Source organism: Anomaloglossus baeobatrachus, chromosome 4 (assembly GCF_048569485.1).
Source record: "Anomaloglossus baeobatrachus isolate aAnoBae1 chromosome 4, aAnoBae1.hap1, whole genome shotgun sequence".
Classification (NCBI taxonomy): domain Eukaryota; kingdom Metazoa; phylum Chordata; class Amphibia; order Anura; family Aromobatidae; genus Anomaloglossus; species Anomaloglossus baeobatrachus.
This window is the reverse complement of record NC_134356.1, coordinates 347,299,861-347,326,568: the sequence shown is the minus strand read 5'-3', so window position 1 is coordinate 347,326,568 and position 26,708 is coordinate 347,299,861. Positions and strand designations below refer to the sequence as shown.

At 50.9% G+C, this 26,708-nt stretch overlaps 1 protein-coding gene across 3 annotated transcripts in view; it reads right to left on the bottom strand.

Moving 5' to 3' along the window:
* HDAC10 (histone deacetylase 10) overlaps window positions 1–13,355 on the bottom strand; it is a 90,460-nt gene extending 77,105 nt beyond the window's left edge. The window contains exons 1-3 of one of the 3 annotated variants that reach the window (XM_075345090.1): window positions 13,173–13,355; window positions 5,788–5,854; window positions 1,314–1,448 (exon numbers count right to left, since the gene is read on the bottom strand). In XM_075345090.1, coding sequence (XP_075201205.1) covers window positions 1,314–1,448; window positions 5,788–5,852 — 200 coding nt within the window. In that variant the 5' untranslated portion in view covers window positions 5,853–5,854; window positions 13,173–13,355. Of the gene's footprint in view, window positions 1–1,313; window positions 1,449–5,787; window positions 5,855–13,172 lie in introns of those variants that run through there. The other 2 variants (XM_075345091.1, XM_075345093.1) reach the window with 2 other exon arrangements.
* Between the last annotated feature and the right edge of the window lie 13,353 nt (window positions 13,356–26,708).

Sequence of the window (26,708 nt, the reverse complement as noted above, 5' to 3'; positions counted from 1 at the left end):
CTAACTTCTTGGACTTGGCACTGAAGGGGTTGATTCTGTATTCATAGGTTTGTAGAACAATAGGATTAAGGTCTTTTTCTCAACTCTGTTCATGTTGTAATATTTTTGCCGTGAAGAAGAGGCTGGGACCTCTGCGAAGTCAAATTCAGTTTTGAGAACTGCGTAAGTAAAGCGAGCGTCTGTGATAATATAGGAGAGAAACTGCCCACTAATCCTACAGAAACCTCTGGAAGAGCATGGCATTGTGAATGTTACACATATACAGCCTTTATTCTACTGAGTTAAACAACTCAGCTTTATCTCATGATGGAAGAACCTTTGGATGGTAAAATATTTTCCTCAAAAAGCAGTTTATTGAAAAAAATCCGATTTAAATCAAAAATCTGATTTAAATCAAAAAAATCCGTTTTTTTTTAATTTTTTTTAAAAAAAACATTGATTTTTATCCACCCTGGATGTGAACCTAAAGTAATTAAACAATAATGAACAGAGGGCAGGTGATCGCTTTTTGAGGAATGGAATATCCCATTCTTTTCCTAAACTGCTTTGGTAAAAGAAAGCTAAACTATGTTTGCTCCCTATGACTAAGGCTGCTTTCACACATCCGGTTTTTGCTGTGCTGCACAATCCGGCTCTTTGCAGAAAAAACGCAACCGTTTTTTTTGCTGCTGGTTGCGTTTTTTCCGCATATACTTTCATTAGTGCCGGATTGTGCCACATGGGCTTGCGTTCGGTCCGGTTTTTGCCAGATGCGGCATATTTAGCCCATGCGGCGGCCGGATGGAACGTTGCCTGGCACTTTTTTTGTCCGGCAAAAAAAAAAAAACGCATCGCGCCGCATCCAGCCGATGTGGCGCTTTTTCCAATGCATGCCTATGGATGTCGAAATGCGGCGCAATGCAGCAAAAAAATGCATCCGGCTGCCGCATGCGTTTTTTTGCACTGCGCATGCTCAGTAGCGTGCCGCAACCGGCAAAAAACGGATGGGCCGCATGTAAAAACGTATGCAAAGGATGCGTTTTTTTCGCCGCATCCGTTGCATAGGTTTTAGAGCCGGATTTAGCCGCACTGCTAAAACCGGATGTGTGAAAGCAGCCTAACAAGACCAGCTTTCCTGCATCTACAGTATATTACAAAAACACAATGTGGCACATGCACATAAAATGTGTGCTACTAGACAAGTGCCAGAGGCTATGTAGAACATGAATGGCCATTGATTTGAATAGGCACCGCGTACTACAACATATCTCTACCAGCAGCAATGATGGATGAACCCCCTTATCACATAAAGCCCCAATCTGGACTGTACAGACCTGTGAACCAGCGTGATCTCCTCCTCCGTAGCCTCTCTGACCGGTAACTGGACACATCTGTTTACAAGATCATAATCCTGAAGTCTCTTGTAGGAAGAAGCCAGTCTCTCTGGCACCTCAATAGCACACTCTGGGCTAAAAGAAGAGACAGCAGCTTCAGCTAATATTACGTATGCATACCTCCCAACCGTCCCGGATTCTGCGGGACTTGCACGATTTATCAGGGCTGTCCCGCACTCCCGCGGCTCACAGCTGATGTCCCGGCTCCTCCCCTCAGTGGAGTGAATAAATTAAATTAAATTATCATCGGCTCTGGATTTTCGGGGCGGCCGGGACTCGAACTCGTGGAGCTGTGAGTTCATTGTTTCAAAGGCAGCAGCTCTAACCACTGAGCTACTGCCTCTATTGAAACCAATAGGAAGATTTTGTTATCTTGACCTATATACGGCAGACAACAGAAGCAGGTTATTCAGCTGCAAAGATGGATGGAGGGATGAATGGAGGGATAGAGGGAGGGAGGGATGGATGGATGATAGAGGGATGAATGGAGGGATACAGGGAGGGATGAATGGAGGGATAGAGGCAGGGATGGATGGATGATAGAGGGATGAATGGAGGGATAGAGGGAGGGATGAATGGAGGGATAGAGGCAGGGATAGATGGATGATAAAGGGATGAATGGAGGGATGAATGGAGGGATAGAGGGAGGGATGGATGGATGATAGAGGGATGAATGGAGGGATAGAAGGATGGAGGGATAGAGGGATGAATGGAGGGATAGAGGGAGGGATGAATGGAGGGATAGAGGGATGAATGGAGGGATAGAGGCAGGGATGGATGTATGATAGAGGGATGAATTGAGGGATGAATGGAGGGATAGAGGGAGGGATGGATGGATGATAGAGGGATGAATGGAGGGATGAATGGAGGGATAGAAGGAGGGATGAATGGAGGGATAGAGGGATGAAAGGAGGGATAGAGGGAGGGATGAATGGATGATAGAGGGATGGATAGAGGGAGGGATGGATGGATGATAGAGGGATGAATGGAGTGATAGAAGGAGGGATGAATGGACGGATAGAGGGATGAATGGAGGGATAGAGGGAGGGATGAATGGAGGGATAGAGGGATGAATGGAGGGATAGAGGCAGGGATGGATGGATGATAGAGGGATGAATTGAGGGATGAATGGAGGGATAGAGGGAGGAATGGATGGATGATAGAGGGATGAATGGAGGGATGAATGGAGGGATAGAAGGAGGGATGAATGGAGGGATAGAGGGATGAAAGGAGGGATAGAGGGAGGGATGAATGGATGATAGAGGGATGAATGAAGGGATGAATGGAGGGATAGAGAGAGGGATGGATGGATGATAGAGGGATGAATGGAGGGATGAATGGAGGGATAGAAGGAGGGATGAATGGAGGGATAGAGGGATGAAAGGAGGGATAGAGGGAGGGATGGATGGATGATAGAGGGATGAATGGAGGGATAGAAGGATGGAGGGATAGAGGGATGAATGGAGGGATAGAGGGAGGGATGAATGGAGGGATAGAGGGATGAATGGAGGGATAGAGGCAGGGATGGATGGATGATAGAGGGATGAATTGAGGGATGAATGGAGGGATAGAGGGAGGGATGGATGGATGATAGAGGGATGAATGGAGGGATGAATGGAGGGATAGAAGGAGGGATGAATGGAGGGATAGAGGGATGAAAGGAGGGATAGAGGGAGGGATGAATGGATGATAGAGGGATGAATGGAGGGATAGAGGGAGGGATGGATGGATGATAGAGGGATGAATGGAGGGATAGAAGGAGGGATGAATGGAGGGATAGAGGGATGAAAGGAGGGATAGAGGGAGGGATGAATGGATGATAGAGGGATGAATGAAGGGATGAATGGAGGGATAGAGGGAGGGATGGATGGATGATAGAGGGATGAATTGAGGGATGAATGGAGGGATGAATGGAGGGATAGAAGGAGGGATGAATGGAGTGATAGAGGGATGAATGAAGGGATGAATGGAGGGATAGAGGGAGGGATGGATGGATGATAGAGGGATGAATGGAGGGATAGAAGGAGGGATGAATGGAAGGATAGAGGGATGAATGGAGGGATAGAGGGAGGGATGAATGGAGGGATAGAGGGATGAATGGAGGGATAGAGGCAGGGATGGATGGATGATAGAGGGATGAATTGAGGGATGAATGGAGGGATAGAGGGAGGAATGGATGGATGATAGAGGGATGAATGGAGGGATGAATGGAGGGATAGAAGGAGGGATGAATGGAGGGATAGAGGGATGAAAGGAGGGATAGAGGGAGGGATGAATGGATGATAGAGGGATGAAAGGAGGGATAGAGAGAGGGATGGATGGATGATAGAGGGATGAATGGAGGGATGAATGGAGGGATAGAGGGAGGGATGGATGGATGGATGATAGAGGGATGAATGGAGGGATAGAGGGATGGATGGATGGATGATAGAGGGATGAATGGAGGGATAGAGGGAGGGATAGAGGGAGGGATGGATGGATGATAGAGGGATGAATGGAGGGATGAATGGAGGGATAGAGGGAGGGATGGATGGATGAATGGAGGGATGAATGGAGGGATAGAGGGAGGGATAGAGGGATGAATGGAGGGATGAATGGAGGGATGAATGGAGAAATAGAGGGAGGGATAGAGGGAGGGATGGATGATAGTGGGATGGATGGATGATAGAGGGATGGATGATAGAGGGATATATAGATACACGACAGATAATAGATAGATAGAGATAGAATCATAGATAGATAGAGGGATAGAATCATAGATAGCTAGATAGATAGATAGATAGAATCATAGATAGATAGATAGATAGAGGGATAGAGATAGATAGATAGATAGATAGATAGATAGATAGATAAATACTGTATCTCAATGTTGGTGAAAGAGTCAGATTCATTTGTTCCCATAAAACTACTATAAAGAAATGAGGAAAAAAATACAAATACAATTTTTTTTTTTTTTTTATCTTCACCACCTTGGATTCAAACCAGCAACGTTCAAAACTTGTGTCCAGCAACCTCCTGGCTTTCCTAGCTGCTCTAGCTGTTGAGCCACTAGGATTGATGATGTCAGAGGGAAGATTTCACATAAATGAACCTACAATGCAGCCTCTTACACAGCAGATTACACAGGACACAGCAGATTACACAGGACACAGCTACATTGTACAGAGCAGCATCTCTATCTCCTGTATTCTGGAGGGAGAGGAAAAGAGGATTTTTTTTTCTTCTAATAAAGTTACTAAAAATAATAAAAAAAAATAGAATAATGTAATTTTATTGCACTTTTTTATAAAATAATAAACATCACAAATCAGCAAATAACATGGACATATTTGGTGTCCCTGTAATCGTAATGACCTGAACAACACAGCGATCAGGTTATTTATGGGGATCGGTAAATGGCGGGAAAAAAAAGGCGCAATTTATTATTTTTCTTTATTAAAACCCATAAAAAATGTAATAAAAATGGATCACTGAGGCCGTGTTCACACATAGCGTAAATGCGGCATTTTTTCTGCAGGTGTCCGCGCCACGAGTGCAATAACAATGTTCTCTGATTATTGCGTGTTTGCGGTATTTTTTATGCATTGTTCCCCTTATTTGATACGTTTGTTGCTGATGTGAATCCTGAAGCTTATAAAGAAAGAAACACCAAATCCGCACAGTTCAGCGGCGTCTTTCCACGCACCAGGAGCGGAGATTTCAGGACGTCTCATGCACTTTGCTTGGACAATTAGTCCATATTCACATGTAGTGTAAATGCTGCATTTTTTTCTGCTGTTTCTTTGCACATTTATTCTGCTGTGTGTAATTGTCCAAGTAAAGTGGATGTGATTCCATGAAAAGACGCCGCTGAACTCTGTGGTTTTCGGGGGGGGGGGGTTTCTCTGGAGGTTTCTATGTGGAGCTTAAAAAATGCAGGAAAAAGCTTCTCTGTACGATAAAAACACTTAAAAACGCAGATTCACATTTGAACCAAAAAAACAGAGAAGATTGTTATTGTGTAGTTTGGTGCAGACAGAAACAAAAAGAAACAGAATTTATGCAACGTGTGAACACGGATTGATAGGCACAAATAAGCAACATGTCATATAGTGACACATAGAAATATAAAAAAATTCTGACTGCTATAAATATGAATGAACAGTCCGGGGCATCTGCTGAATGACCCTTACTGCTAAATGGGTGTGGCTAGGGGTGTGGCTAGGGGCGTGGCCAAAATTTGCCGCGGCGCGCTGCGCGCGCCGCATACTTTGTCCCTCTTTCCTTTCTTGAAAAGTTGGGAGGTATGCGTATGTGATAAGCATGAAGAAATCAATTTAGACCAAACTCACTGCACAATACATGCCAAGTGGCTACTACATTTTGTCCTGTTGCTTATATAGCGCCAACATATTCCAAAGCACTGAATACTTACTCATCCCAAAGCAGGCAATAGCTCATCATTTCTTCATCATAGACTAATGCTGTGCCGGACACCATTGCTGGAAAACATAGTGTACATATAATACCAAGAAACAATTCATCGGATAGAAGTATCATTTATATGCAGTCCTGAAATATCAGCTACAGCAGTTACTAATAGGCGACCTTGAAAAACACCCCTAACTAAAATAAAAAAACACTCAAAACCATAAAGGTCCTGGTGTTTTCTAGGAGAACAGCTTCAGGAATCTCTCCTACTGTGAGGAGTTTTTTGGGAGTTTTTTCTTTCCTCATGCGGTTTTGGTAAGTTTTCAAGTGGTTTTTGAAGAATTTTTTTATGGTTCTGTAAAATTTCTTACTAAAACATTTTTTGCATCCCTCTGATTGTACAGTGCCTAGTTGGAGTGCTTTCCATCAGGAAATGCTTCTAATAAGAGCCATACAGTTTCTTTTCTACCACGCTGCGTTTTTCAAAAATGGGAACCCTATATGCTGTACAACACTCGCCTCAGACCTATAAGCCTTCCTTACAGGACTCTTCACTCGCCTGTCACCATCCCTCAACTGACCTGCTCTGACCCTCTGCAACCACTGCCATCTTGAAGAAAAAACAAGAAAGCCAGCACTAAATGTGCACTACTGCACTAAAAATTCCAAACTGTACTTATTACTAAACTTTGAGATTTTTGGCAAAAAATTGCAATTTCTTGAGCCACCCCGCCACGTCACAGCAAATCTCTTTGGGGCAGTCCTACTCTAAAATATTTTTATTTAAAATGTGCCATATGGCCTCACATATGGAAAAGTAGAACTGTTCTTAGCAGCATTTACCTGGTACATCTCGAGCCTGGTACCTTGCGCCACCACACCTCCTGATCTTTCCCTTTCTGTTCTCCAACGCACACTACTCGCTGTCTCCTAACGCACACTACTCACTGTCTCCTAACGCACACTACTCACTGTCTCCGAACGCACACTACTCACTGTCTCCGAACGCACACTACTCACTGTCTCCGAACGCACACTACTCACTGTCTCCGAACGCACACTACTCACTGTCTCCGAACGCACACTACTCACTGTCTCCGAACGCACACTACTCACTGTCTCCGAACGCACACTACTCACTGTCTCCGAACGCACACTACTCACTGTCTCCGAACGCACACTACTCACTGTCTCCGAACGCACACTACTCACTGTCTCCGAACGCACACTACTCACTGTCTCCGAACGCACACTACTCACTGTCTCCGAACGCACACTACTCACTGTCTCCGAACGCACACTACTCACGGTCTCCGAACGCACACTACTCACTGTCTCCAAACGCACACTACTTAAATGTGCTTTACACGCTGCGACATTGCTAACGATATATCGTCGGGGTCACGGTGTTTGTGACGCACATTCGGCGTCGTTAGCGACATCGCAGCGTGTGACAGCTAGGAGCGACGATCAATGATCGCAAAAACGGCAAAAATCGTTGACACGTCGCTCCAAATCATAATGTCGGTGTTTCTTTCCGCAGGTTGTTCGTCGTTCCTGCGGCACCACACATCGCTGTGTGTGACACCGCAGGAACGACGAACATCATCCTACCTGCGTCCATCCAAGGAGGAAGGAAGGAGGTGAGCGGCATGTTCCAGTCGCTCATCTCCTCCCCTCCTCTTCTATTGGGCGGCCGTTTTCTGACGCCGCTGTGATGTCGCTGTGACGCCGAACGCACCTCCCCCTTTAAGGAGGGATTGTTCAGCAGCAACAGCGACGTCGCGGAACAGGTATGTGCGTGAGACGCTGCCATAGCGATATTGTTCGCTACGGCAGCGATCACCACATGTCGCACGAACGGCGGGGGCGGGTGCTATCGCTCGCGACATCGCTAGCAATCACTAGCGATGTTGTAGCGTGTAAAGCACCCTTTAGTGTCTTCTAACGCACACAACACACTGTCTCCCTACGCACACAACACACTGTCTCCCTACGCACACTACTCACTGTCTCCCTACGCACACTACTCACTGTCTCCCTACGTACACTACTCACTGTCTCCCTACGCACACTACTCACTGTCTCCCTACGCACACTACTCACTGTCTCCCTACGCACACTACTCACTGTCTCCCTAACTGACCCTGTTAACTGCCTGTTCCTGGGCAGATTTAACCTTTTATTTTAATTTCTGGACATGGCTTATATTATATTACTAGACTTAACTCAATATAACCCCAATAACTCTTCCCAAAGAGGGCTGGCCAACAGTTAGGCCGGGGCCACACAGGGACTAATGCGATCCTCGCATGACACTCGTCTCACGCTGGCAGCACAGCGGGAGCTGAGTGTCATGCGAGTTTCACTGCGACTGAGGGACGATCATGCAATCGGACCTCCTCAGCTGCCGGGGATGGGCCGGCACAGAGGAGGGGCGGGCCAGTGCTGAGGAGGGGCGGGCCGGCACAGAGGAGGAGAGAGAAGGATTTATCTCACTCTCTCCTCCGTAGACGGCTATTGCCATTCTCACTCTGCACTCGCATTACATTGGTGTACTGCGAGTGCAGTGCGATCTTTCTCTCGCCCAATAGACTTGAATGGGTGAGAGAGAAAAAGTCTCGCATTACAATCGCAGCTTGCTGCGATTGTTTTCTCGGTCCGATTGGGACCAAGAAAATAATCGCTCATGGGTGCTGGGACATAGGTTAATATTGGTCCGAATGGAATGCGATGTTTTATCGGATTTCTCTCGGTCCGATTTTCATGCCGTGTGTCTCAAGCCTTAACCCTATCTGTGGCCATAGGGATGAGAGTGAAAACAATAAAACACACATATTTGCAATGTAACGTATACCACACAGATGTATCAATACAACTGATGTCTGCAAGGGTAGAGATGAGCGGATCCAAACAGTAAACTTCGGTTTCGTACACAGACTTTACAAACAAAAAACAGTGTTTGAGTGCTTTACGTATGCTAACTAGAGATGAGTGAACCTGAAGCTCAGTACAAACTCAGACTGTTCAAAGAAAACAAAGTTTGCGTTCGGGTACTTTACATAAGCAAACCACTCCCACGAGTAGTGTTGTGCTCCGGTACGCTCGGCCCTGTGTGAGCCACTTGCAGTGTTTGAATGCCTCACCCTGGGGCTAAAAATAGCATTATTGGATGTAGTGTGCACAACAACAAAAAAAACCTCCAGACCTCCTTCCCCCACAAGTGCACTGTTTATGGCTGCATGTAGGCGGAGTGTCGGACTACCCAATCAGAAACTTCAATGGATTTCCGGTCAAGTCCAGGTCCAGAAGTGAACTTTATCTAAAGTCTGGCTGAACCGCCAAACCCAAACTTTCACGAGTCCGCTCATCTCTATTCAGGGATGAAAAACACTTATCATACTTTGTATGCCAGATTCCAGGTGTGTAGTGCTCACTGTGGAGGGGGCAGATTCTGTGTGCGGTGCTCACTGTGGAGGGGCAGATTCTGTGTGTGGTGCTCACTGTGGAGGGGCAGATTCTGTGTGTGGTGCTCACTGTGGAGGGGCAGATTCTGTGTGTGGTGCTCCCTGTGGAGGGGGCAGATTCTGTGTGGTGCTCACTGTGGAGGGGCAGATTCTGTGTGGTGCTCACTGTGGAGGGGCAGATTCTGTGTGGTGCTCACTGTGGAGGGGCAGATTCTGGTGCAGGGCTCACTGTGGAGGGGCAGATTCTGTGTGCGGTGCTCACTGTGGAGGCAGCAGATTCCAGGTGTGTAGTGCTCACTGTGGAGGGGGCAGATTCTGTGTGCGGTGCTCACTGTGGAGGGGCAGATTCTGTGTGTGGTGCTCACTGTGGAGGGGCAGATTCTGTGTGTGGTGCTCACTGTGGAGGGGCAGATTCTGTGTGTGGTGCTCACTGTGGAGGCAGCAGATTCCAGGTGTGTAGTGCTCACTGTGGAGGGGGCAGATTCTGTGTGTGGTGCTCCCTGTGGAGGGGGCAGATTCTGTGTGCGGTGCTCACTGTGGAGGGGCAGATTCTGTGTGTGGTGCTCCCTGTGGAGGGGCAGATTCTGGTGCAGGGCTCACTGTGGAGGGGCAGATTCTGTGTGCGGTGCTCACTGTGGAGGGGGCAGATTCTGTGTGTGCGGTGCTCACTGTGGAGGGGGCAGATTCTGTGTGTGCGGTGCTCACTGTGGAGGGGCAGATTCTGTGTGTGGTGCTCACTGTGGAGGGGGCAGATTCTGTGTGTGGTGCTCCCTGTGGAGGGGGCAGATTCTGTGTGCGGTGCTCACTGTGGAGGGGCAGATTCTGTGTGGTGCTCACTGTGGAGGGGCAGATTCTGGTGCAGGGCTCACTGTGGAGGGGCAGATTCTGTGTGCGGTGCTCACTGTGGAGGGGGCAGATTCTGTTTGTGCGGTGCTCACTGTGGAGGGGCAGATTCTGTGTGTGGTGCTCACTGTGGAGTGGCAGATTCTGTGTGCGGTGCTCACTGTGGAGGGGGCACATTCTGTGTGCGGTGCTCACTGTGGAGGGGGCACATTCTGTGTGCGGTGCTCACTGTGGAGGGGGCACATTCTGTGTGTGGGGCTCACTGTGGAGGGGGCACATTCTGTGTTTGCGGTGCTCACTGTGGAGGGGCAGATTCTGTGTGCGGTGCTCACTGTGGAGGGGGCAGATTTTGTGTGTGGTGGTCACTGTGGAGGGGCAGATTCTGTGTGCGGTGCTCACTGCGGAGGGGGCAGATTCTGTGTGTGTGGTGCTCACTGTGGAGGGGCAGATTCTGTGTGTGGTGCTCACTGTGGAGGGGCAGATTCTGTGTGCGGTGCTCACTGCGGAGGGGCAGATTCTGTGTGCGGTGCTCACTGCGGAGGGGGCAGATTCTGTGTGTGTGGTGCTCACTGCGGAGGGGGCAAATTCTGTGTGTGTGGTGCTCACTGCGGAGGGGGCAGATTCTGTCTGTGGTGGTCACTGTGGAGGGGCAGATTCTGTGTGCGGTGCTCACTGCGGAGGGGGCAGATTCTGTGTGTGGTGCTCACTGTGGAGGGGGCAGATTCTGTGTGTGGTGCTCACTGCGGAGGGGGCAGATTCTGTGTGCGGTGCTCACTGCGGAGGGGGCAGATTCTGTGTGCGGTGCTCACTGTGGAGGGGCAGATTCTGTGTGCGGTGCTCACTGTGGAGGGGCAGATTCTGTGTGTGGTGGTCACTGTGGAGGGGCAGATTCTGTGTGCGGTGGTCACTGTGGAGGGGCAGATTCTGTGTGCGGTGGTCACTGTGGAGGGGCAGATTCTGTGTGTGGTGCTCACTGTGGAGGGGCAGATTCTGTGTGTGGTGGTCACTGTGGAGGGGCAGATTTTGTGTGGTGCTCACTGTGGAGGGGCAGATTCTGGTGCAGGGCTCACTGTGGAGGGGCAGATTCTGTGTGCGGTGCTCACTGTGGAGGGGGCAGATTCTGTTTGTGCGGTGCTCACTGTGGAGGGGCAGATTCTGTGTGTGGTGCTCACTGTGGAGGGGCAGATTCTGTGTGTGGTGCTCACTGTGGAGTGGCAGATTCTGTGTGCGGTGCTCACTGTGGAGGGGGCACATTCTGTGTGCGGTGCTCACTGTGGAGGGGGCACATTCTGTGTGCGGTGCTCACTGTGGAGGGGGCACATTCTGTGTGTGGGGCTCACTGTGGAGGGGGCACATTCTGTGTTTGCGGTGCTCACTGTGGAGGGGCAGATTCTGTGTGCGGTGCTCACTGTGGAGGGGGCAGATTTTGTGTGCGGTGCTCACTGCGGAGGGGGCAGATTCTGTGTGTGTGGTGCTCACTGTGGAGGGGCAGATTCTGTGTGTGGTGCTCACTGTGGAGGGGCAGATTCTGTGTGCGGTGCTCACTGCGGAGGGGCAGATTCTGTGTGCGGTGCTCACTGCGGAGGGGGCAGATTCTGTGTGTGTGGTGCTCACTGCGGAGGGGGCAAATTCTGTGTGTGTGGTGCTCACTGCGGAGGGGGCAGATTCTGTCTGTGGTGGTCACTGTGGAGGGGCAGATTCTGTGTGCGGTGCTCACTGCGGAGGGGGCAGATTCTGTGTGTGGTGCTCACTGTGGAGGGGGCAGATTCTGTGTGTGGTGCTCACTGCGGAGGGGGCAGATTCTGTGTGCGGTGCTCACTGCGGAGGGGGCAGATTCTGTGTGCGGTGCTCACTGTGGAGGGGCAGATTCTGTGTGCGGTGCTCACTGTGGAGGGGCAGATTCTGTGTGTGGTGGTCACTGTGGAGGGGCAGATTCTGTGTGCGGTGGTCACTGTGGAGGGGCAGATTCTGTGTGCGGTGCTCACTGTGGAGGGGCAGATTCTGTGTGTGGTGCTCACTGTGGAGGGGCAGATTCTGTGTGTGGTGGTCACTGTGGAGGGGCAGATTCTGTGTGTGGTGGTCACTGTGGAGGGGCAGATTCTGTGTGTGGTGGTCACTGTGGAGGGGCAGATTCTGTGTGTGGTGCTCACTGTGGAGGGGCAGATTCTGTGTGTGGTGCTCACTGTGGAGGGGCAGATTCTGTGTGTGGTGGTCACTGTGGAGGGGCAGATTCTGTGTGTGGTGGTCACTGTGGAGGGGCAGATTCTGTGTGTGGTGCTCACTGTGGAGGGGCAGATTCTGTGTGTGGTGGTCACTGTGGAGGGGCAGATTCTGTGTGTGGTGCTCACTGTGGAGGGGCAGATTCTGTGTGTGGTGGTCACTGTGGAGGGGCAGATTCTGTGTGTGGTGGTCACTGTGGAGGGGCAGATTCTGTGTGTGGTGGTCACTGTGGAGGGGCAGATTCTGTGTGTGGTGGTCACTGTGGAGGGGCAGATTCTGTGTGTGGTGGTCACTGTGGAGGGGCAGATTCTGTGTGCGGTGCTCACTGTGGAGGGGCAGATTCTGTGTGTGGTGGTCACTGTGGAGGGGCAGATTCTGTGTGTGGTGGTCACTGTGGAGGGGCAGATTCTGTGTGTGGTGGTCACTGTGGAGGGGCAGATTCTGTGTGTGGTGCTCACTGTGGAGGGGCAGATTCTGTGTGCGGTGCTCACTGTGGAGGGGCAGATTCTGTGTGTGGTGCTCACTGTGGAGGGGGCAGATTCTGTGTGTGGTGCTCACTGCGGAGGGGGCAGATTCTGTGTGCGGTGCTCACTGCGGAGGGGGCAGATTCTGTGTGCGGTGCTCACTGTGGAGGGGCAGATTCTGTGTGCGGTGCTCACTGTGGAGGGGCAGATTCTGTGTGTGGTGGTCACTGTGGAGGGGCAGATTCTGTGTGTGGTGGTCACTGTGGAGGGGCAGATTCTGTGTGCGGTGCTCACTGTGGAGGGGCAGATTCTGTGTGTGGTGCTCACTGTGGAGGGGCAGATTCTGTGTGTGGTGGTCACTGTGGAAGCGCAAGTCTATCACAAGCAGCATCTACCTTCCCACTTGGCAGCCAGGTGCAAATCGGCTAGTGATGTATCGGTCGTGAACAATCCGAGACAAAGCGCCTGCTCACCACCGGGAACTGAGACAACGTGTTTCTTTTTTCCCTGTCTCCTAGTTTATTCAGGCATAGCTGGGTCTGGGAGAATTCGACGAGGTCAGTAGGTGCACAAATGCACATGTGTGGAATGTCAATGACCTGTGAGGCTCCGCCCAATTAAAAACCTATTCCATTGTGATTGGCTCCTTTGGACACATGACCAGTGATATCATTAAGGTCCTTAACTAAGTTTGGATTTTTGGCATCTGGCAAAAGGATGGGAGATGCTAGAATGTACGGGCTCCTGACAGGTATGACGTAACTTGTCATGTGATGGGGCGTGTTCAAAATGCAGCCTGATGTTTCCAGACGGAATAAGCATTGTTTGGGGAGGGTGAAGCCCCCCTTGCATGATTATAGTAGACAGGAAAAAAACATGGCCGCGCCCACCAACCAAGCCGGCTACGCCCCTAACCTGTCAGGAGGCCGTACATTCTAGACTCAACCCTGACAGGAGAGGAGGCAAATACATGTTAGCTTTCCGGCTCACTATTCATTTCTGTTGTTGCTGTCTGCAGCGGCTTATCACACACTGTGATCTGAGCACAGGTCTAGGTACAGCTCATAACCTGAGTGTAGAAGTCAATCACATGGTCATAGCTCTGCCTGAGTCACAGCCATTAACCCCTTAGCACCTTGCTATGTTTCTGTTCTATTTTTGTACTTTCATCCTTCCCTCCCTTGATTTGGGGTGGATGAAGTAAAATTACAAAATAAAAATGACATTCCACAATAGTCTTTGGTTTTGTTTTTCTGGCATTCATCCTGCAATAAAAATGACCCGGAGACATGATTGTTCAGATCTGTATGTTTACAATGAGATTACATTTAATTTTCTGTTCATTCTTTTTTTTTGTGAAAAAATTAGAGAAATTAATTAAAAAAGAAAAAAAGATTTGAGTCAAAATTTTCCAAAACCCAGAACATCTTTACTTTTTGGTGGATGGAGCTGTATTAGGGCTTGTTATTTGTGTGGTGACCTGATTTTTCCGATTTTTATTATTTTGGGGTACATGCAGGGCCGCCACTAGGAATTTCAGGGCTCCATACTGCCAAAATGTTAAGGCCCCCTTAAGATTCCGCCCAGGCCCAGCTCCCGCCTCCACTCCTGAAACCTTCCACAGTCCCACTGTTACTCTTGGAAAAACTTATATACAGCAATGGTAAAAAAAAAAAAAAGAGACCACTGCACATTTTTATAAAAATCAGCTTCTCTACGTGTCTGACAGCCTTTCCACTCCAGTGTCAGTTGAATTCCAACCAGAGTACCGACCGCCAGAGGGCAAAAGCGACTCTCCACTGACCGAGGTGACCATCATCTTATTCGAACGTCACTCATCAACCGCAGGATGACATCAAGTGACCAACAAAAGGAATGGCAAATGACAGCTGGGGTGAAGTGCACAGCAAGAACAGTTCATAACAGGCTCCTACAGGCAGGGCTCAAGTCATATAAAGCTAGAAAAAAAGCCTTTTCCTTTCGTCACGACAGCACCCACGAGAGAGGGATCCGCCCCCTTCAGGACAGGAAACCTACAGATAAAAAGGGGCGGTCCCCCTCCCTCATCAGTTAGTTTCCTGTCCTGCTGGGATCGGAACCTGCAGTGCCTGGGTCCTGTTGAGTCCGTGCGGTTTTCATGGGGACGGCGGAACTCTGGATCCGGAAGCACGGTCGGTGGAGCTCCCCTCGTGGACTCCGTCCTCCGGTGCGCCTCGTCCTCTTCTCCTGGTCCGGCTTTGCCTCCAGGGAATGACGCCTGCAGCAGGGTGTACCTTTCCTGGATCGTGTGCGCGGCGGGGGGGGGGGCCCTGCCGCGTCGAAGGTGCGTGCTTCCCTGCTGCAGTGTCCCGGAAGTCTGCAGGAGCACTTCCGGGGGAGCGGCCGGGAAGGTTCCTTGTGAAACCCGTGACCCCTCCATCCTGGCTGGACGCTGCGGTACTGGTGAGTCTCTGGCGGTGGGGCCGGAGCCTCTACCTGACGTTCCTGCCTCTTCACCACTGCACGGCGTGTGCACGTGGGAAGGGGTGTCCTGGGCCTGCCGCGTCCGAGGTCTGTCTCCATGTCACCGTCGTCGAAGGGGGGGGCTCGGCTGTGGCTCTCTGCCGGCCTTTCCTACTTGGTCTGTGATATGTCCGGGGTTGCACCCCTTCTAGGTCGGCGGCCTCCCTCCTGCTGTGCCGGCGTCCGGATGGTGTCTGCCCTGGGGTGTGAGGCGGGGTGCCCTCTTGGTCTGTGCTCGGTGGCCTCTGTGCCTCCTGCCTCTGAGCTCCGGGGCATCTGTGGCGTCCTGGCCCCTGTGGCCTCCTGGCATCGGTGGGGCCTGACCCCTGTGGCCTCTGTGGACTCCTGGCCCCCGTGGCCTCTGTGGACTCCTGGCCCCCGTGGCCTCTGTGGACTCCTGGCCCCCGTGGCCTCTGTGGACTCCTGGCCCCCGTGGCCTCTGTGGACTCCTGGCCCCCGTGGCCTCTGTGGACTCCTGGCCCCCGTGGCCTCTGTGGACTCCTGGCCCCCGTGGCCTCTGTGGACTCCTGGCCCCCGTGGCCTCTGTGGACTCCGGGCCCCCGTGGCCTTTGTGGACTCCGGGCCCCCGTGGCCTTTGTGGACTCCGGGCCCCCGTGGCCTTCGTGGACTCCTGGCCCCCGTGGCCTCCTGGCTTCTGTTGTCTCTGTGGACTCCTGGACCCTGGGGGCCCCTGTAGGCTCCTGGCCCCCTGTGGGTTCCGGGCCCCTGTGGCCTCTGTGGGTTCCTGGCCCCTGTGGCCTCTGTGCCCTCCTGGTCCCTGTGGCCTCCGGGCCCCTGTGCCTTCGGTATGTACTGGCCCATGTGGCCTGTGTGTTTTTTCTGGCCCCTGTGGCCTGTGTGTGGCCTCCTGGCCTCTGTGGCCTCTGAGCCTCCTGGCCTCTGTGGCCTCTGGGGGGGCCTCCTAGCCTCGGGGCCTCCTAGCATCCTGGTCTATGTGGCCTCTGTGACCTCTGGCCTCTGGTCCTTCCGGCCTCTGAGCCTCCTGGTCTTCGCACCTCCTGAGGTTGGGTCTCGGTGCCTCCTGGTCTCTGTTCCTCCTGGCCCCCGGACCTCCTGGCCTCGGGCCTCTGTGTCTCTTAGTCCGGGCCTCGTGCTTCCTGGCTTGTGCCTCTGTTCCTCTGTGCGGCCTGCCCTTGGTCCTCTGTGCCTCATGTCCTTGGTCCTCTGTGCTGCCTGCCCTTGGCCGCTGTGCCTCCTGGCCTTTGGCCGCTGTGCCTCCTGGCCTTTGGGCGCTGTGCCTACTGGCCTTGGGCCACTGTGCCTACTGGTCTCGGGCCTCTGTGCCTTCTGGCCTCGGGCCTCTGTGCCTTCTGGCTTCGGTTCTCTGTGGCTTTTGGCCTCGGGTCTTGGCCTCGGGTCTTTGTACCTCCTGGCCTCGGTGCCTCCTGCCTTCGGGCCTCTGTGTGTACTGTCTCTGTGCTTTGGGCTTCCTGGCCGCACGCCTCGGTTGCCTCCTGGCCTCGTGCCTCCTGCCTCGGTGCCTCTGACCTCTGGGCTTCCTGGTCGCTGTGGCTTCCTGGCCTCTGTGTGTGGCTCCCGGGCCCCTGTGTGGCTTCCTGGCCTCTGTGTGGCTTCCTGGCCTCTGTGTGGCTTCCTGGCCTCTGTGTGGCCTCCCGGCCTCTGTGTGGGTTCCCGGCCTCTGTGTGGCTTCCCGGCCTCTGTGTGGCTTCCCGGCCTCTGTGTGGCTTCCCGGCCTCTGTGTGGCTTCCCGGCCTCTGTGTGGCTTCCTGGCCTCTGTGTGGCTTCCTGGCCTCTGTGTGGCTTCCTGGCCTCTGTGTGGCTTCCTGGCCTCTGTGTGGCTTCCTGGCCTCTGTGTGGCTTCCTGGCCTCTGTGTGGCTTCCGGGCCGCTGTGTGGCTTCGGGCCTCTGGGCCTCCTGACCCCGTGCCTCTGTGCCTTCTGGCTCGGGCCTCTGTGTCTCTTGGCTTCTGTGCCTCCGTGCCTCTTGGCTCCGGCCTCTGTGCCTCTGTGCCTCTTGGCTTCTTGGTCTCTGTGCCGTCTTGGCCTCTGTACCTTCTTGGCCTCTGGGCCTCCTGGCCTCATGCCTCGGTGGCTCCTGGCTCTGGCCTCTGTGCCTCTTGGCCTCTGTACCTCTTGGCTCCGGCTTTTGTGACTCTGTGCCTCTTGGCCTTTGTGCCTCTTGGCTTCTGGGTTTCTGTGCCTCTCGGCCTTTGTGCCTCTTGGCCTTTGTGCATCTTGGCCTTTGTGCTTCTTGGCCTCTGTGCCTCTTGGACTGTGGGCCTCTTGCCTCTGGGCCTTCCTGGCCTCTGTGTCTTCCTGGCCTCTGTGTCTTCCTGGCCTCTGTGTCTTCCTGGCCTCGGTGCCTTCCTGGCCTCGGTGCCTTCCTGGCCTCGGTGCCTTTTTGGCCTCTGGGCCTTCCTGGCCTCTGGGCCTCCTGGCTTGGGTCTCCCGACCCTGTACCTCCTGACTCCGGCCTCTATGCCTCTGTACCTCTTGGCCTCTGTACCTCTTGGCACTTGTCGTCTGGGCTCTTGTGCCTCTGTGCCTCTTGGCCTCTGTGCCTCTTGGCCTCTGTCGTCTTGGCCCTTGTCCCTCTGTGCCTCTTGGACTCTGTGCCTCTTGGACTCTGTGCCTCTTGGACTCTGTGCCTCTTGGCCTCTGTGCCTCTGGGCCTCTGTGCCTCTGGGCCTCTGTGTATCTTGGCCCTTGTGCCGCGATGCCTCTTACCTCTTGACCTCCGTGCCTCTGTGCTTCTTGTCCTCTGTGCCTCTTCGCCTCTATGCCTCTTGGCCTCTGGGCCTCTTGGACTCTGGGCTTCTTGGCCTGTGGGCCTCTTGGCCTCTGGGCCTCTTGTCCTCTGTGCCTTTTGACCTCCGTGCCTCTGTGCCTCGGTGCCTCTTGGCCTCGGGGGCCTCTTGGCCTCTGGGCCTATTGGCCTCTGTGCCTCTTGGACTCTGTGCCTCTTGGACTCTGTGCCTCTTGGACTCTGTGCCTCTTGGACTCTGTGCCTCTTGGTCTCTGTGCCTCTTGATCTCTGTGCCTCTGTGCCTCTTGGGCTCGGGGCCTCTTGGGGTCTGGACCTCGGGGCCTCTTGGCCTCTGTGTCTTTTTGGCCTCTGTGCCTCTGTGTCCTTTTGGCCTCTGTGCCTATGTGCCTCTTGGCATCTGTGCCTCTGTGCCTCTGTTCCTCTTGGCATCTGTGCCTCTGTACCTCTTGGCATCTGTGCCTGTGTGCCTCTTGGCATCTGTGCCTCTGTGCCTCTTGGCATCTGTGCCTCTGTGCCTCTTGGCATCTGTGCCCTTGTGCCTCTTGGCATCTGTGCCCTTGTGCCTCTTGGCATCTGTGCCTTGGTGTCTCTTGGCGTCTGTGCCTCTGTGCCTCTTGGCCTCTGTGCCTCGAGGCCTCCTGGTCGTGTGGGCCTGTGCTCTCGTCCTGCGTCTCTGGTCCTTGCGTTTGTGCTTGCTTCTTGCGGCGCTCCTGCCTTGCGCCTCTGCCGCCTTACGCCTCCCTGGCCTTCCGCCTGGTCTGGCGCCTTGGGCTTCCTGCTTCGCATCTGCGTCTCTTCTCCTCCTCGTCTGTTCCGGTGTGTCTCTGATCCTCTGTCTCTTGGTCGCCCTTGCTTCTGCAAGGCGTGTTCGCGCCTGTCCGGCCCTGTCTGTTGGTCCTTCCTTCCTTGGGGGGTTCCGGTTCAGGTTGTTCTTCTGCCGCGCGGGGTGTCTTCGGGGGTTTTTTCTTCCCGCGCGGGGTGCTTTCTCCATTCCTTCATTCGCTGCCTGTCGTGGGGGCGGCTCTGTCCGCGACTGTGTCGCTAGGTCGGCCCCTTGGCGGCGGGGTTGGTCTTTGTTTTTTGTTCTTTGTCTTTCAGGATTCTGGCTGTGGTCCTCGCGTGGCGTCCCTTGTCCCGCTGGCTGTGGATGCTGTTCCCCTGTCGTCTGTGGGAAGCGTGTTCCTCTGGTCTTCTCGGTGTCGGATCCTTCTCTGGGGCGGTTGCCTCCTCCTTGGGCGGATGTGGCCTGTGTCTCCTTCGATGGTATTGTACGGCTGGGTCCTGGTCCTCTCCGTCTGCCCTTCCGGGCTCTGCCGGCTGGCCTTTGTTCTTCCACTGTCTTCCGTTGGTGGCTTGGCCCTTCGCGCGTTTTTTTCCCACCCTCTGAGTGTAATCTCTCTAAGTCTCTCGTGGGTGCTGTCGTGACGAAAGGAAAAGACTATATTACTTACGGTAATGGGATTTTCCAGAGTCCACGACAGCACCCTTTACACCCCTACCCTTTGTTTTTTCTTTTACCCTTTGGGTTTGGTTGTTCTGTTCTTTTTTCTATGCTTGTTACTAATTTGTGGCGGTTCCTCTCCATTTCTCTGAAACTAACTGATGAGGGAGGGGGACCGCCCCTTTTTATCTGTAGGTTTCCTGTCCTGAAGGGGGCGGATCCCTCTCTCGTGGGTGCTGTCGTGGACTCTGGAAAATCCCATTACCGTAAGTAATATAGTCTTTCATCAATAAGAAGCAAAGGAGAGCCAGGCTGAAGTTTGCTAAAGACCATAAGGATTGGACCATAGAGGACTGGAGTAAGGTAATCTTCTCTGATGAGTCTAATTTTCAGCTTTGCCCAATACCTGGTCGTCTAATGGTTAGATGGAGACCTGGAGAGGTGTACAAGTCACAGTGTCTTGCACCTACTGTGAAATTTGGTGTAGGATCAGTGATGATCTGGGGATGCTTCAGCAAGGCTAGAATTGGGCAGATTAAACTTTGCAAAGGACGCAATCAAGCCGCATACAAGGTTATCCTGGAAAAACAGTTCCTTAATTCTGCTCAGGCAATGTTCACCATCTCTGAGGACTTTTTTCAAGCAGGACAATGCGCTATGCCACACAGCTAGGTCAATCAATGTGTGGATGAAGGACCACCACATCAAAACCCTGTCATGGCCAGCCCAATCTCCAGAACTGAACCTCATTGAAAACTTCTGGAATGTAATCAAGAGGAAGATGGATCGTCACAAGCCATCAAACAAAGAAAAACTGCTTACATTTTTGCGCCAGGAGTGGCATAAGGTCACCCAAAATCTATGTGAAGGACTGGTGGAAAGCATACCAAGATGCATGAAATACGGTACCTGGATCTAAGGGAGCATTTATACTGAACAATCCCTGCATTTATAGGGAATCTGCTCTGCTCGCTGCCTGGGAGTATTCCTAGACTCTGATCTCTCTTTCAAGCTACACATCCAAGCCCTCTTCACCTCCTGCCGCCTCCAACTCAAAAATATTTCACGGATCCGAACATTCGTTTCCCAAGAAGCTCAATTGTGCAATACAGGGTAATATTGTGGTACCGTGTTACCCAGAAAACTCAATTGAAATACTATGTCCCAAGAATGATAAAAGTATATTAGGAGTGATACCAAGAAGCTGCAAAAACCCTAGTACATGCCCTTATCTCCCGCCTGGATTTTTGCAACCTCCTGCTCTGTGGCCTCCCCTCTAACAGTCTCGCACCCCTACAATCTATTCTAAACTATGCTTCCCGGCTAATCCACCTCTCCCCCCGCTACTCCCCAACCTTTCCTCTCTGCCAATCCCTTCACTGGCTTCCCATTGCCCAACGACTGCAGTTCAAAACCCTAACCATGACCTACAAGGCCATCCACAACCTGTCTCCTCCCTACATCTCTGACCTAGTCTCCCGCTACTTACCTGCACGTAACCTTCGATCCTCACAAGATCTCCTTCTCTATTCCCCTCTCATCTCCTCTTCCCACCATCGCATCCAAGATTTCTCCCGTGCCTCCCCTATACTCTGGAATGCTCTGCCACAACACATCAGACTCTCACTTACCTTGACAAGCTTCAAAAGGAATCGGAAGACCTACCTTTTCCGACAAGCCTACAACCTGCCGTAACCCTCAGTCTCATACAGCGCCACACAATCAGCTTTACACTCACCTACTGTATCCTCATCTATCCCTTGTAGACTGTGAGCACTCGCGGGCCGGGACCTCTATCCTCCTGTACCAGTCTGTGCCTTGTATTGTTTATGATTATTGTACTTGTCCCTATTATGTATACCCCTTTTACATGTAAAGCGCCATGGAATTGATGGCGCTATAATAATAATAATAATGAAAGTCATGATTAAAAATCATGGCTATTCCACAAAATATTGATTTCTGAACTCTTGCTGAGTTAAAACATTAGTATTATTGTTTCTAAATGATTATGAACTTGTTTTCTTTGCATTATTTGAGGTCTGAAAGCAATGCATTTTACTGTTATTTTGACCATTTTTCATTTTCAGAAAATATTCAGAAAATAAACACAAAATTTATTACTTGGAAATTTGGAAACATGTTGTCAGTAGTTTATAGAATAATTTACATTTTATTCAAAAATATACCTATAAAAAGAAAAATCAGAAAAACTGAAAATTTGGAAGTGGTCTCTTAATTTTGCCAGAGTTGTATATATACAGTACAGACCAAAAATTTGGACACACCTTCTCATCTCTAGAACAACTATTAAGAGGAGACTTTGTGCAGCAGGCTTTCATGGTAAAATAGCTGCTATGAAACCACTGCTAAGGAAAGGCAACAAGCAGAAGAGACTTGTTTGGGCTAAAGACCACAAGGAATGGACATTAGACCAGTGGAAATCTGTGCTTTGGTCTGATGAGTCCAAATTTGAGATCTTTAGATCCAACCACCGTGTCTTTGTAGAAAAGGTGAACGGATGGACTCTACATGCCTGGTTCCCACCGGTGAAGCATGGAGGAGGAGGTGTGATAGTGTGGGTGCTTTGCTGGTGACACTGTTGGGGATTTATTCAAAATTGAAGGCATACTGAACCAGCATAGCTACCACAGCATCTTTCAGCGGCATGCTATTCCATCCGGTTTGCGTTTAGTTGGACCATCATTTATTTTTCAACAGGACAATGAACCCAAACACACCTCCAGGCTGTGTAAGGGCTATTTGACTATGAAGGAGAGTGATGGGATGCTACACCAGATGACCTGGCCTCCACAGTCACCAGGCCTGAACCCAATCAAGATGGTTTGGGGTGAGCTGGACCGCAGAGTGAAGGCAAAAGGGCCAACAAGTGCTAAGCATCTCTGGGAACTCCTTCAAGACTGATGGAAAACCATTTCCGGTGACTACCTCTTGAAGCTCATCAAGGGAATGCCAAGCGTGTGAAAAGCAGTAATCAAAGCAAAAAGTGGCTACTTTGAAGAAACTAGAATATAAGACATATTTTCAGTTGTTTCACACTTTTTTAAGTATCTCATTCCACATGTTTTAATTCATAGTTTTGATGTCGTCAATGTGAATCTACAATTTTTAGAGTCATGAAAATAAAGAAAAAACTCTTTGAATGAGAAGGTGTGTCCAAACTTTTGGTGTGCACTGTATATATATATATATATATATATATATATATATACACACAGTCATATGAAAAAGTTTGGGCACCCCTATTAATGTTAACCTTTTTTCTTTATAACAATTTGGGTTTTTGCAACAGCTATTTCAGTTTCATATATCTAATAGCTGATGGACTGAGTAATATTTCTGGATTCAAATGAGGTTTATTGTACTAACAGAAAATGTGCAATCTGCATTTAAACAAAATTTGACCGGTGCAAAAGTATGGGCACCTCAACATAAAAGTGACATTAATATTTTGTAGATCCTCCTTTTGCAAAAATAACAGCCTCTAGTCGCTTCCTGTAGCTTTTAATGAGTTCCTGGATCCTGGATGAAGGTATATTTGACCATTCCTGTTTACAAAACAATTCCAGTTCAGTTAAGTTTGATGGTCGCCGAGCATGGACAGCACGCTTCAAATCATCTCACAGATTTTCAATGATATTCAGGTCTGGGGACTGGGATGGCCATTCCAGAACATTGTAATTGTTCCTCTGCATGAATGCCGGAGTAGATTTGGAGCGGTGTTTTGGATCATTGTCTTGCTGAAATACCCATCCCCTGTGTAACTTCAACTTCGTCACTGATTCTTGCACATTATTGTCAAGAATCTGCTGATACTGAGTTGAATCCATGCGACCCTCACCTTTAACAAGATTTTCGGTGCCGTCATTGGCCACACAGCCCCAAAGCATGATGGAACTTCCACCAAATTTTACTGTGGATAGCAAGTGCTTTTCTTGGAATGCCGTGTTTTTTTGTCTACATGCATAAGACCTTTTTATATGACCAAACAACTCAATCTTTGTTTCATCAGTCCACAGGACCTTCTTCCAAAATGTAACTGGCTTGTCCAAATGTGCTTTTGCATACCTCAGGCGACTCTGTTTGTGGCGTGCTTGCAGAAACTGCTTATTTCGCATCACTCTCCCATACAGCTTCTCCTTGTGCAACGTGCGCTGTATTGTTGACCGATGCACATTGACACCATCTGCAGCAAGATGATGCTGCAGGTCTTTGGAGGTGATCTGTGGATTGTCCTTGACTGTTCTCACCATTCTTCTTCTCTGCCTTTCAGATATTTTTCTTGGCCTGCCACTTCTGGGCTTAACAAGAACTGTACCTGTGTTCTTCCATTTCCTTACTATGTTCCTCACAGTGGAAACTGACAGTTTAAATCTCTGAGACAACTTTTTGTATCCTTCCCCTGAACAACTATGTTGAATAATCTTTGTTTTCAGATCATTTGAGAGTTGTTTTGAGGAGCCCGTGATGCCACTCTTCATAGGAGATTCAAATAGGAGAACAACTTGCAAGTGGCCACCTTAAATACCTTTTCTCATGATTGGATACACCTGCCTATGAAGTTCAAAGCTCAATGAGGTTACAAAACCAATTTAGTGCTTTAGTAAGTCAGTAAAAAGTAGTTAGGAGTGTTCAAACAAAAAAATTGATAAGGGTGCCCATACTTTTGCACCGGTCAAATTTTGTTTAAATGCTGATTGCACATTTTATGTTAGTACAATAAACCTCATTTCAATCCAGAGATATTACTCAGTCCATCAGTTATTAGATATATGAAACTGAAATAGCTGTTGCAAAAACCCAAATTGTTATAAATAAAAAAGGTTAACATTAATAGAGGTGCCCAAACTTTTTCATATGACTGTGTATATATATATATATATATATATATATATATATATATATATATATATATATATATATATATATACATATACACGCTGCTCAAAAAATTAAAGGGAACACTCAAGTAATGCATCCTAGATATGAATGTGAATGATAAACATATTCTCATTCAATACTTTGTTCTGTACAAAGTTGAATGTGCTGACAACAAAATCACACAAAAATCATCAATGGAAATCAACTGTTTTAACCAATGGAAGCCTGGATTTGAAGACACACACAAAATGAAAATCAAAACAAGACAAAATTAAAGTGGAAACAAGTCAAAATAAGGCTCAGTATTGTGTGTGGCCTCCACGTGCCTGTATGACCCTCCCACAACGCCTGGGCATGCTCCCGATGAGGTTGCAGATGGTTTCCTGAGGGATCTCCTCCCAGACCTGGATTAAAGCATCCTCCAACTCCTTGACAGTCTTTTGGTGGATGTGGATGTGGATGTGCTCAATCGGATTCAGGTCTGGGAACAGCAGGCCAGTCCATAGCTTCAATGCCTTCATCTTGCAGGAACTGCTGACACACTACAGCCACATGAGGTCTGGCATTGTCCTGCATTAGGAGGAACCCAAGGCCAACCGCACCAGTATATGTTCTCACAAGGGGTCTGAGGATCTCATCTCGATACCTAATGGCAGTCAGGCTACCTCTGGTGAGCACATAGAGGGCTGTGCAGCCCTCCAAAGAAATGCCACCCCACACTATTGCTGACCCACTGACAAACCGGCCATGCTGAAGGATATTGCAGGCAGCAGATCGCTCTCGATGGCGTCTCCAGACTCTGTCACATGTGCTCAGTGTGAACCTACTTTCATACTTTCATCTGTGAAGAGCACAGGGCGCCAGTGGAGAATTTGCCAATCCTGGTGTTCTGTGGCAAATGCCAAGCGTTCTGCATGGAGTTGGGCAGTGAGCACAACCCCCATCTGTGAACATCGGGCCCTCAGACCATCCTCATGGAGTCGATGTGTACCGCCCCACGGCCTCGGCTGCGGCCGCCGAGCCGCTCGGATCCGTGCTCGTGTACTGCGGGTGGTGGCTCGAGCCTCTCATGGACCCGGGGGTCACATCGCTCTGAAAGGAGTAGTGGCGGTGCACGCAGGGGTTTGGGTGAATGTTTGGTGGAATTGATAAAGTTCGTGACGCCACCCACGGATTGTGGTGATTGTATGGTGGACACCACCGCTGCCATTGACTAGGCCTCCCGGGGACGGTGTTATGCAGCTTGGTGTTAACCCCTCCGTGGGCAGGGGTGATGGTCCCGGGGGCCCGCGGGAAGGTGAGGGCCGGGGTGCAGGGCGCAGCGCACTGGTGTACTCACTCTGACACAAGATAACGGAGTCTCTGGTAAACCAAACGGCAGGATGGACAGGGCCCACAGCCGGCTGCAGTGTTCTCCCTGGACAGGTTGGTGATGGCTGTCGTTTTCCTGCACCTATGTTATGTTGCTTTTGACTCCTGTGCCTGGACACTGGTAGTCTGCTCCCTGGCGTGTAAGTGTCGGGGGAGCCCGTTTGCCCGCAGACGCTGGCCTTTTGGATCTCTTGCCTTTGGCGGTGGCACTTATCCTGGCTGGTGGGGCTGTTGCCTTCAATCGGGACTTGGGTGGGAATGAACCCCTGAGGTCCAGACCACAATCAGCAAATTCGACTATCAGGGCGGCTTCTAGCCTAGTCGGGGTCTGAGTACCCTGCCTGGTGCTTGGTTCCAATCGGCTCCCCGCTTCGGTACCGGCGGGCCACCGCCCGACCCCATTCCTACGGTTCCACCGACCGTACACCAACTCCTGCAGACAGCCACCACCATCTGCCGACCTTTCTGGAGGTGTCTGAGCTCCGACCCAGTCTCTTGCAGTTCCACTGGTGGGCCTGGACTCAGGTCCGCCGGTGTGTGTCTCTCTGCAACGGATGCAATGGATGCTGCAAAACAACGCAATTCGTTTTGATTTTTTTTTTTTACCAGCGGCAGACTATTGTGAACGATCAGCTGATCGCTCCCAGTAGCTCCCAGTAGCCGGCCGCCGGGTGATCAGCTGATCGCTCCCTGCAGCCGGCCGCCGGGTGATCAGCTGATCGCTCCCAGTAGCCGGCCGCCGGGTGATCAGCTGATCGCTCCCAGTAGCCGGCCGCCGGGTGATCAGCTGATCACTCCCAGTAGCCGGCCGCCGGGTGATCAGCTGATCGCTCCCTGCAGCCGGCCGCCAGGTGATCAGCTGATCGCTCCCAGTAGCCGGCCGCCGGGTGATCAGCTGATCGCTCCCTGCAGCCGGCCGCCGGGTGATCAGCTGATCGCTCCCAGTAGCCGGCCGCCGGGTGATCAG